We start from the raw sequence: 13,190 nt of genomic DNA, 5'->3' as shown, positions 1-13,190 counted from the left end.
ATCTCTCTTACAAACTATTAAATCAAGGTTACACCAGAGCAACATGGGTTGTCTCTACATTCAAACGCTTTTTTGGCAGGTATCGCAAGGTGGTAGATAAATACAATATCTCTCTTCGACAAATGATTGCTAATGGCATCGGTGACATTGGGCCTTTAGTTAGTGAGCACTACCTATCTGACTTACAGATTGATATATGGTGGGACCCACATGTGGGGCAGGGATTGCGCTTACTATTTTCAGAACACGTGACATCACTTCTTGGTCTTCTGGCCAGAGGTCCATATATCTTTTTTTCATGAATATGACTTTGTTTGTGTACCGTCCATTTACTGTCTGTTCTGTGCTGTTTTGTGTCAATGTTTACAACTATTGTCTTATGAATTCTGACCTAATGTCATTGGATTATGGATTGGTATGATTGCGATTATTATCTATACTCTGCCAAAGTATCTTGACTGTCTTTTACACATTGGGTGAGTAAAATAATCAAAGTGGCTTATAAATCAAATACACACAAGTAGTGGCAAGGCATTTACATCCAGCAAATATACAAATTTTCAGCTTGAGAAACTTTCAAGCAGAGCTTGGGTAATACATACACAGTAACAAAATTTGCCACACGAACTTGTACTAAATGCCTAATGGATTGCACAACGCGAAACCCATACTCAAATACGTAATTTGAATGTCCTTTAGCATAGAATGTAAACACATAAATCATCTGCGAAACTGCCATGAGCTGACCGGAGCTAGTCACATGGCTGGACCTAATACACAGAAATCTAAATTTTACTATAACCCAAACGGGATTCGAACCCCCACACACTCACGGCAACATCGCCTAGCTGATAGGCCTCACACAAAACCAGTCGGCCACTGCTTCCAACCCAAAAGAGTTGGTCACAGTAACCGACTTAGATGTTGCAATTCTGTGCGCGACCGAGCAACACGGTGTGCGTGGAGCAGACGACACACAGACACAGTACACACATATAGTAATCGGAAAAGCACAAAGCTTTTTACTGAGCTATCAGACAGACTCAGGGACAGTAAATATCCACCAGCAATACTGTCCACTCAGGTTAAAGAAATCTAAATTTTACTATAACCCAAACGGGATTCGAACCCCCACACACTCACGGCAACATCGCCTAGCTGATAGGCCTCACACAAAACCAGTCGGCCACTGCTTCCAACCAAAAAGAGTTGGTCACAGTAGCCGACTTAGATGTTGCAATTCTGTGCGCGACCGAGCAACACGGTGTGCGTGGAGCAGACGACACACAGACACAGTACACACATATAGTAATCGGAAAAGCACGAAGCTTTTTACTGAGCTATCAGACAGACTCGGGGACAGTAAATATCCACCAGCAATACTGTCCACTCAGGTTAAAGAAATCTAAATTTTACTATAACCCAAACAAGATAAAATCGCCCAGAATTACTCAGTATCGTCAGATGTACTCTCAAAAACGCATCGCACAGTACTGTAGATTTCCCATAATTCATTGAGATTTGTATCCTCAGAGATTCCCCAGAGAAGTCTACCAGGTCTCCCATGTGTAGACACATTCATATATTAGTTGTAAAAATTCTGAAAACGTACTTTGAAGGACACCATTCTTCTCAATTCGCATTTTAAATGATTTGGAAAATTATGCAAGATTGAAAGAGGAGGTAGCATTTTTGTAAAATTTTCCACTGATTGTGTCCTCAGCCATACAGATTAATGTGATGGAAAGTAGGGAGACAAGTAGCACCTGTTTTTTGAAACAAAAGGATATTGATTTTTTTCCTATTGAAATGACAAAAGAAATGTGCATTCTAAGTTTCCTCAGAGAATGACCCCTTCAGTTCGCCATAACTTGCTGCCTAAAAAGTATGGCATTTGTTCTAATCGTGGTATAGTGACCTTCTTCAAAGGAGTCACTCTTGCATTATTAAGTCTACTGCCAACACTGATAAGACCCTCAACTGTCAACACAGAATGGTATTTGAAAAGCGGACTTCTCTTAGAGATTGTTTTGCCCTTGGACAGAGCTTCCATCTCTTCAGAGTATGCCTCATTTTGAATGGCCTTCACTATAGCTACTTCACTCTCATTTAACATCTTTGGAGTCAAGCGCAGAACGGATTCTTCAACTTTCTCTTCTAATCTTCCAATCAACTTCAAATACTTCTTCTTAGCCAAGATGACCCAGGACATCACTCTCTTTAATTTCCACCAACCGGAGATTCTTGTCACCAAAGAATCAATGACTGAAGTATCATCAGACTGAATGGTCACACAGCTAGTCTTCACTTCTGGATCGTTCTCCTCCATCTGCACTGCAATCACTTGCTCCAGCCATTCATCTTCTTCTGCCACAGAAAGTCTGATCTGCAAAGCCAATTACTGTTGTTCAGCTCTCTGGTCGTCTTAACACCTCTTGACGCCAAGTCCACATAGTGCCACTGGTCAGGAACTGAAGCTTCTCTGATGACCTGAACACAGTTTGCAACAAAGGTGTAGTATCTTGCTCTATCATTCATGATGTATCTCAGAACTGCTGTGCTGTTTGTCCAACATAGAGCCTTGTAAATCTTAAAGTCTAACTCTCTTTGAACTATAGCGACCATTCTCACTGCTTATGTTGCAGCCGTAAGTTCCAATCATGGTATAGTGACCTTCTTCAAAGGAGTCACTCTTGCCTTGGCAAAGACAAATGAACAATTTATGTCTCCATTTGCATTGACCTGTCTGATTTAGACAACAGAACCATATCCAATTTTGCTGGCATCAGCAAAGGCATGCAACTCTCTCTGTGTGACCTTTCCAATTCTACTGGCACATAGCATCGAGGAATCTTTACTTCTTCCAAGTCTTGGATGCTCGTTTTCCAGGTCTGTCACTTTCTAAATATATCATCACATAGTTCGTCATCCCATTCAGCTTCTTGTTTGCACATCTCTTGAAGTACAGTCTTTGCAGGAATGAGAAGGGGTGCTATAAACCCCAAAGGATCATAGATCGAGCTTAATACAGACAGCATGACCCTTCTTGTCCCCTCTGTCTTCTTTATTTGGCACCTAAATTGGAACTCATCTGTCTCTGCATTTCATAACACCCCATTTGTTCTCTTTGTAGGAAGCTGCGATGATTCCAGGTCTATATCCATCAGCTCTTTAGCTCGATCCATCATTGGGATTTCCTTCAACACCTCTCTCTCATTACTCGACCACTTGGTTAGGTTAAAGCCACCTTCCTTGCACAAAGTCTTCAGCTCAATTACCAAGTGAATGGCTCTTTGAACATTTTCAACTGACTTTAGTCCATCTTCCATGTAGAAATTATTATGTAGAGTGTCGACTGCCTCTTGACTGGCATTGCATCTGTTGTCTGCACCAGTTCTTCTGAGGCTATAATTACAGCATGATGGTGCAGATACCACTCCAAACAGATGCACACCCATACGGTACACCTTAGGCTTCTGACTCGTATCGCCCTTTGGCCACCATAAAAATCTCAGCAGGTCTCGTTGACTCTCAGGCACCTTCACTTGATAGAACATGCACTCAATGTCACTCGAGAAGGCGACTGGAAACTCTCTATACCTCATCAGCACTCCCTGAAGATCATTCATCAGATTTGGAGCAGGAAGCAGAACATCGTTCAGGGATATCCCACCGCACTTTGCTGCACAATCAAACTCTGATCTTATCCGGCTTTCTTGGGTGGTACACCCCATGATGTGTTATACCATTCTCTTCCCTCCTTTGGTTTCTCTCCATCTGATACTTCTTTTGCAAATCCACTGGCAATTACTTTCTCCATGAAGTCTATATAATGTGCTTTGAATTGGGGATTCTTACCCATTTTCACTTGCAGACCTTAAAACCGTTGTTCTGCCATCCGTCGTTATTAGGTAATCTCACATTTTGATCTCTGAGAGGAAGATCCACCTGGTAATAACCATTAACCATCTTGCAAGAACTATCCATCGCCTCCATAAAACGCTTGTCTTCCAGACATTTCTTTTCTATCATCTACTCTTCTCTCTGGGAAGTCATAGTTCAGACTTTGTTTATACAGCTTCTCGAGACTACTGTCAGCAATGACAAAATTACTACAACTCTTCCCCTTTCCAGTCTTCCTAACACCCCAAGCAACCCATCCTAGAGGAGTCTTTGTAGCATAAAGACTTCCTGGTGGGCCTGTCTTCACATCTATAGGTGCATAGGCTGCTGGAACATTGTTGCGATAAGCAGATCAATACTGCTGTTGATCTTCAGTCTAGGGAGGTCAATATCACTGAGGTGTTCCCAGGCAGAAATATCCCTCTGTGAAGGTATGTGCCACTCCTTAACAGGTAAACTTGCCTTTGTAAATATAGGAGGCAGTTGCACTGGACCCCTTTACCACTGATGGCCTCTATCTTCATACTAGATATCACTGATGTTGGCATTTCACATGCAGCATCCGTTCTTTTCATAGTAAGAGTCATCCTGGTACCAGCTGCTTGCAACTTCTGTGCTAAACCTTCAGTACAGAACGATACATTACTCCCAGGATCTAAAAATGCATTACATCTTTCTGTCTTAGACCTAAAATCCCCTTCACTGGAACAATTGGCATAGTACAAGCACCACCACTTGCAGCATTAGCACTCATTGGCTGATCAGCAGTCATTGCACTTCTGGTAGATTGGTTGTCACTCTTCTGCTCCTTTTGTTGATTGAAATAATGTAAAACTTTGTGTTGATTACCATTACACACAACACAAGTTATTTTTGATTTGCATCTAGTTGCAATGTCTCCCTTTCTGAAACACTTGAAACACACTTTCAATCTTCTCACCAGAGCTCTCCTGTCTTTCAGGGACATCATCTCAAGTGTTGGACAGCTGGCTAGGCGATGTGGTCTATCACAACACAACATTTCAGACCACCATTGTCAACATTTGCTACAGCAGCAAACTTGCACTGTACGCGGTCCCCTTTCTCTCTTCTGTCAGAAACCAAATCATCTCTGCCATAAATCGAATCATGAAGTTTGGATGCTTCTAATTGAATTACCTTAACAAGGTCGTTGAAACCAATGCTCTTTTCCTTCTCATGAAGACTTTGGACAATACTTCTCCAGCTATCATGCATGTGAATAGGCAACTTCTGAACAATGAGCTTCAAGTTCTCTGAATACCCAAGCACACCAAAACTACAAACACAACCTGTTGCAGCTTTACATTCTTTCAAAAACACTGTAAACTCATCCAGGGATTTTGGATCGTCTGCTCAAATAGGTGGCTAGGATAACACCTTTTTCGCATATGAATTAGCAATTACCTCAGGATCACCATGTCTTCTATTCAGCTCTTTCATTGCAGCTGGGTAGCCGATATCAGCATCAAGGTATGAGAAACCAACCACAATGCAATGAGCTTCACCTGTAGTGAATTGCTCAAGATAAGCTATCTTCTCATCATTTGAGCACAGTCCCTCTATTCTAAATTTAAATTGACGCATGAACTTGTTGTAGGTTAAACAGTCACCATCAAACTTTGTTATTTCAAGTTTTGGCTTCTGTATTTCAATCAAAACATCGCTGAGCACCTTGTCAGGGACCTTTGATTTCTTAGGCATCACTTCGACCTTTGACATTGTCTTATTTTCCATACGGTCATTCTGATGACGTTGGTGTGAAGGCTCATGCTTTTCACTTGTAACATTGTTCTCACTGTTTTCACTGCCGATAGACTGGCTGTCAATATCACTTTCAATTTCGTCTAACAGCTGACTTTTAGCTCTAGACACTGCTAACTTTGTCTGAACCTCATGTGACTCTGCTTGGTGCTGTAGCTCTATTTCTAACAATTTCAACTTCTTTACAAGAGCTTGCTTGTCCTTTATTAACTTTTCTCTTTCTTGTAACTCTAATTCTTTAGCCTTTTCTGCTAACTTCACTGAAGACATCTTGCTTTTCATTGATGTTTTAGAATTTGCCATGGAGCCTGCCTTTGTGACTGAAGACCCTGCTGGTCTGCTAGTTTGTTGCTCCTCTGATTTACTTGAAAACCAGTTCTCTATTTTGGATTTCACATTTGTTATCCAAACATCCTTTTCATCGTACCAACGTTCGAAGTGTTCAGCACGAGCATCTTCCCGCAACAACGCACAATACTTATCATTGGCATTCAAAAATTGCTCATATTTGTCCATCCACTTAGTGTAAGTGTCCTTGGCACTTTCTTTCGGCGGATTTTCTGCTATCAGAGATTTTATCTCCTCTGATACAGACTTCAGACCTCTCCATGCTTCTCCAAGAGCCTTGTACTTTACCTCTTCGGCATACTCTTGCCCCTTGGGAGTTAGCGTCCTAGATCTTTTGTCCTCTTCCATTTTGAAGAATATCCCTCCACCAATAGAATTGTTTCATTAATGAAGATGTACGTCCCTTTCACCACAATGAAAAGATGGAGGCTCAACGTCAGGGATATACTGTCTTTAGGGAACGAGTATAATTAACGGCAGGGTGCTGGAAGAGAAAATATGTGGTGCATATATTTTTATAGCCCCCCCCCCCTAACACCAGCAAAAAATTTTAGGGCCCCCCATCACCGGCAACAAAATTTTTGTGCCCCCCCCCTCCCCCAAAAAGAAAGATTACATTGGTACAAGGTTGTACACATATATACGGTTAATCCTTATAACTTTTAATATATGCTTTAGTGAAAACAACATTCTTGCATTCTTGAAATAAGTAATAAACAAATAAATATATAAATAATAAACAAACAAAATAACATATGTTCAAGCTTTACCACTTGTGACACCTACAGCTACTTTTCAGTATTGTGTTGTGCTATTTTAATCTCAAAGAATGATGAATTTACCAAATACCTTATAAACAATCTACAAGTTCATTCAGTGCTGTTATAGTTGTTATAGTGGAAGCATTGATTTAGACATGAATTATTTTTAATGATGACAGTTTTCACTGCACATCTCCAAGTTAGTCTAACAAGCTCAATATTGTGCATTTCATCATACTCTGAGTAAAATAAGAACTTCAAGTGAAACACACAGAACACAAAATACTAAAAATGATGAAATAACCAGTTTCAACCTAGCCTCTGTATCATTACCAACCATTATTATTGTTGACAAGTGAAGTCAATTTTCAATAATAATATTGCTCATTTTAAACATAACAACTGCATTGTGAGGTTTAAGACTTGGTATTTCATCATGCTACAAGTTTAACAAGGAACTCCAGCTTCAACAAGGAACAAAAATGCTGAAAAATATTCTCTGTCTGTCATGGTGTAAAAAAATTTGGTGGCTCACCTCTTACCTTCCATGGAATTTAATGGCCCACCCCAAGAACACTCATTTTTTTCGTGGCCCCCCCCCCCCCGCATTTTCTCTTCCGCCCCCTGCCGTTCATTGTGCTCGGTCCCTTTATGCGCATTGACCATCTAACGCAATACGTCATGATACAGTATGATACGATTAACTGAAAAATACACAAAAGAAAATTCACTAAGTATGTGTACCTGACTGTTATGCCAATATCATAGAAATACCCATCAAAATGAGTAGCCCTACAACCAACACACAGGGTGGTCCCCTGGAAGTACATCATATCGAAATAAATCAAAACTTCAGTTTACTTCTTACACTAGTATGACATCATCCCTATAGTTTACTGTCTATGGCTTTCTTTGCATTGAAAATAATAAAATACATTAAATCTGGTGCTTTCATAATGCATTCTTACTGGGTCTACTCGTCCTCTGAACTGATTAAGCATGACCCTGTTTAACTTGTAAAACATAGCGTCTTCAGACTATACTATGAAACAGTGGGTGGTATATGTATAGACAAAATGACATAAGAATAAACTAATTCTCACCGAAACAATTTCCCAACACCGCCTATCAAAGGGACTAAGTAATATTCCACTCTCACCAGCTTATGGGTATACATTTCCCAGCTTATTCGATATGCTAGAGCATGCAGTTCATATGGTGATTTTGTAGAGAGACATGGCCATCTCTCTGACAAACTATTAAATCAAGGTTACACCAGAGCAACATGGGTTGTCTCTACATTCAAACGCTTTTTTTGGCAGGTATCGCAAGGTGGTAGATAAATACAATATCTCTCTTCGACAAATGATTGCTGATGGCATCGGTGACATTGGGTCTTAGTTAGTGACCACTACCTATCTGACTTACAGATTGACATATGGCGGGACCCACATGTGGGGCAGGATGCGCTTACTATTTTCGGAACACCTGACATCACTTCTTGGTCTTCTGGCCAGAGGTCCAATATCTTTTTTTCATGAATATGACTTTGTTTATGTACTGTCCGTTTACGCTCTGTTCTGTGCTGTTTTGTGTCTATGTTTACAACTATTGTCTTACGAATTCTGACCTAATGTCATTGGATTATTGATTGGTATGATTGCGATTATTATCTATACTCTGCCAAAGTATCTTGACTGTCTTATACACACTGGGAAAGTAAAATAATCAAAGTAGCTTATAAATCAAAAACACACGAGTAGCGGCAAGGCATTTACATACGGCAAATATACCAATTTTCAGCATGTGAAACTTCCAAGTAGAGCTTGGGTAATGCATACCCAGTAACAAAATTTGCCACACGAACTTGTACTAAATACCTAATGGATTGCACAACGCGAAACCCATACTAAAATACGTAATTTTGAATGTCTTTAGCATAGAATGTAAACACATAAATCATCCGCGAAATTGCCAAGAGCTGACCGGAGCTAGTCACATGGCCGGACCCAATACACAGAAAAATCGCCCAGAATTACTCAGTATCGTCAGATGTACTCTAGAAAACGCATCGCACAGTACTGTAGATTTCCCATAATTCATTGCGATTTGTATCCTCATAGATTCCCCCGAGAAGTCTACTAGATCTCCCATGTGTAGACAAATTCATAGATTAGTTGTAAAACTTCTGAAAACGTACTTTGAAGGACACCATTCATTCTTCTCATTTCTCATTTTAAATGATTTGGAAAATTATGCAAGATTGAAAGAGGAGAGAGCATTTTTGTAAAATTTTCCACTGATTGTGTCTTCAGCCATACAGAATAATGTGATGGAAAGTAGGGAGACCAGTTGCACTTTTTTTTGAAAGAAAAGGATTATGATTTTTTCCAATGGAAATGACAAAAGAAATTTGTATTCTAAGTTTTCTCAGAGAATGACCCCTTCAGTTCGTCATAACTTGCTGCCTAAAATGTATGGCATTTTTAGTACCCACAGAACGTGACTTCCATGGTTGTTTACTGGTTATTTGGAAACTTTCACTGAAATTTCTAAGCGTACTTTTACTTAATATTATTTATCAATTATTTGGATGCTACACATTATTGCTTGCATACAGAACTAAAAGAGTTATAAGAAAAGTAACCTTCAAGGATACAAACCGAAAAGAATTGTGGGTAATTTATTGTACTGTGCATCTTGGTAAATGCCGTCGAATATTAGACTACTACATACCATTCTGTATCTTGAAAAGTTTAACTTGATGCATCAAGTTTACAAGACGAAAAAACAAACATGATTGACTTCACACAAAAAGAAAGGAAGCAAAGCACACTGACCAGATGTCGAAGGTCAGCACAAACAAAAGAGCATCGAAAGTAATAGAAAAAAGAGGGCGCTATACTGCAAAACTTTACTTACAAAGTTGGCCTCAACAAAAGGCATATTCACGACTCAGAGTACAAGCTGCAAAAACGGCCATGTATGCAACATTGATAAAATTTGTCCGCATTTCAAGCTGTGTGTCCAATGTCGCATGCGTACAGCTATATTTAGTAACAAACCTGTAACTGTGAACAGCTATTGAGTTTACTAGAAAACACTTGTAGATTTTGAAAATTATTTAAAACTGGTAAATTACATGATTCTGATCAGTTTATTGTAACAGGGGCGGGAACAGTGGCATTCTAATGTAAAACAAGTACTTTATATTCCCGTCGGTCGGTAGCTCTCATGCACACGATTTTTAATTCTTGCGTGAGTTGACTGTTCGTTCTCACGAGAGTTGACGTGTTTCAAATGGTGGCGCACAGTGATGACGGAAACGGGCTTTCAAAAGTGATCAAAATAGTTATTTCGGACTAAATTTCTCACTTTCTTTGGAACAATTAGATTCTTTTGTCGGAAAAACACATTGTCGAGTAGGATTTGTGGTAGATGACATCTTTAACCATGTAAAAGTATTCAAAATGGCCGCCTCCATGTAAACAACCGGCAGTGCACTCTTTCAACTCGTAGGTATATAGAGATTCCATTCTAAATTTCATGTACACACGTTAGTCTGAATGCTTGCTTCATGAGCGGCCTTTGGCTGCTCTCGCTGCACTCGCTATAAATTCTCGTAAACAACTCACTTTTGGCATATTTGTATCGAAGACATGAAGTGACAGCTATGTTAAGTATTTGGGTTCAAAATTCTGTTTGGAAATCGCAGAAATTTGTTGTCATGACTCATGTGTTTTGATGTTGACAATCACCGTGGCTTGTCACACACTTCTTGTCGAAGTTCCTTGATTTTTTCACCGAAAATGCTTCTGAAATTATTAAATTCCATCATGTTCAAAGTCTAGTGAAGTAGCGACAACAACTTTGAATACTTGGCCCTAGAAATATCGGTTCTAAATGTGAGAAATAACTGATTATTTGTTCGGAGAGTGCAGTACAGTGCAGTTCGATCGTTTCGTCACGCTTGAGTGACGATTAAAATTAGCGCGTCAAAACTTTTGAACAAATTTCAAATTTTGATGAAATTTAGACATTACACATCATCTTGGTGTTTCTGTCTACTAAGAAAATACTACGATTTCATTCAAGGGATATCCACAAACAGCAATTCTATCACCGTTGGCAGTCACTGCCATGAACATGGGGTCTCTCACTTCATCTTTGAATAGATGACATATCCACGTTCTATCTCCACTCCACATTGAAATCCTAGCATTCTCCGAATCACAAACATAAACATGATCAGTGCCATCAACGGCAATGCTCTGTGGGTAGTACAGCTGACTATCGCCGATACCGAGGTGGCCGCATTTATACAAGTAATTCAAGTCAGTGTCAAAACACTTGATGCAGTGATTTTTGCAGTCAGAGACCATGATGACATCCCTACTGTTGACAGCGACAAAGCCAGGGGTTGATTGAATGTGTCTGCTGTCATCTTGATGACCACAAACACTCTGAAATGTACTGTCCAGTCTGGCTGTACTTCAGGATGCGGTGACCTTCGACATCTGTAACAATAACAAACCCCTTCACAAGAGCAATGCCCCAGGGTTTTGACTCTGTAGGTAAGGTAATTATTCTGATAACTTTATTATTTTGATCACAAACAACTATTTGCACATTACTGTCATCAAGGATGAAGTAGAGGTTGTCCTTAGAGACAGCAATGGACCTTGGCTGGAATGGTTGGAAAACTGACCACTGAAACTGCCCAACTCCTTTTCACATATGTAATCTTGGTTCAGTATGTGTACAACATTGTTGTCTCTGTTACACACCAAAAGTTTATCATTGTGGAATGCCAGACCTCTCACACCTTGGAACGTCTGTCCTTGATGACCCTTCAGAGTTCTTCTTGACCAACGTCCTGAAAAGTCAAAGGTCAAAATAGGATTTGTAGAACTTAAATAGAAATGCGGTGACAATAGGCTGCACGAGAGTTGATAGATATATCCAGAAGCTGAGAGCAAATATGGATTCACATTAAACTAAATTACAAAGTCAATCATTCACCCAAACATTTTATTTTATTTATAATTGTGATTTCATTAATTTTAACATTGTTTCACCATGGCAACACAACAAGTTAATGTTCTGTCAAAGATAGTCATTTCCAAATTTCATCAACAAATGTAGTTTATTGACCATTACGGGAAGGCTCCATTAATTTAGGAATACCCTACTTCCCTATGAGGATCAATTTCACAGACCTGCCTTTTCTACAATGGCACTACAATGGCACCAGCTGGATAAGATAAACATAACAATGGCACATTCACACCTTGAGGGATTAAAAGTCTTCTGTTTGTCACCCAAGTTGGTGAGGCAAGGACTCGGGTTTCAGGTACCATGAAAGTTAATGCAGTCTTCCCCTAATGCCATATTTGATTATTAACATATTATTGTAATGGAGGGGACTTTGTCTGGTGTACTTGATTTGGTGACCATTATGCTGCCATTGCAACACTTTTTATAGATTTTGGTTCAAAAATTGTCACTTGATCTTCTGTGTTTGTCCTGAAAGGTCAAAGGTCAAAGCAAGGTAAATAGAAGGAGCAACATATCTGTATTGATAATCTGATAGTACAGTAATTCAAATACATGGCACTTTGAACAATTATAAACATAAATTAAATTGAACTGTCATGATAATAATACAGCCAAGTTTTTTGATGTAACTATTATCATGTTTTTTTTAGTTTCAATGCCTCTTTACCATGGCAACACTTTATGTTAATGTTCTGCCAAAAGTAGCCATTTCCAAATTTAACCAACAACACAGCTTTAAATATGTAGTTTAAATAGTTGTCTTTGATTAACATATCATAGTGATGAATGGGTCTCTGTACTTAATTTGACGACCACCATGCTGCCATAGCAACACTTTTTATAGATTTTGGTTCAAATATGTGACTTGAATGATCTTCTGTGTTTTGCCCAGAAAAGTCAAAGTTCAAAGCAAGATAAACAGAACAACCAACAGATTTGTGCTGACAATCTGACAGCACCATAATTCAAATTCCGTCGTTGTCCGTTGTTGTCTGTCGTCCGTCAACAATTGTCTTCTTCTTTAAAATCGCTAGTCCGATTGCTTTGAAATTTGATATGCAGTTCACTTGGGGTGACCTCACTTAAGTTTGTTCAAACCGTGGTGAAATGTGCGTATTTGTATTTTTTGGGCATGTTATGCTGTTTTTGGTAAAAAAAATCTTCTTCTCTGAAACCGCATGTCTGATTGCTTTGAAATTTGTTATGCAGTTCACTTAGGGTGACGTCAGTCAGATTTGTTTAAATTGTGGTGAAATTTGCATATTTTTATTGTTAAGGCAATTTTTGTCATTTTTGGTCAAAAAATCTTTAAAAATCTTCTTCAAACCTGCAGGTCAG

At 39.3% G+C, this 13,190-nt stretch overlaps 1 protein-coding gene across 1 annotated transcript; it reads right to left on the bottom strand.

The window, feature by feature from the left end:
- Positions 1 to 3,104: 3,104 nt before the first annotated feature.
- On the bottom strand, positions 3,105 to 3,734 carry LOC139133773 (uncharacterized). The gene has a single exon (XM_070700540.1). The coding sequence runs from the start codon at positions 3,732 to 3,734 to the stop codon at positions 3,105 to 3,107; it is 630 nt and encodes a 209-aa protein (XP_070556641.1).
- Positions 3,735 to 13,190: the final 9,456 nt, after the last annotated feature.

Source organism: Ptychodera flava, chromosome 5, assembly GCF_041260155.1.
Source record: "Ptychodera flava strain L36383 chromosome 5, AS_Pfla_20210202, whole genome shotgun sequence".
NCBI lineage: Eukaryota > Metazoa > Hemichordata > Enteropneusta > Ptychoderidae > Ptychodera > Ptychodera flava.
The sequence above is the reverse complement of the archived record's forward strand: the minus strand, read 5'-3'. Positions and strand labels throughout refer to the sequence as shown.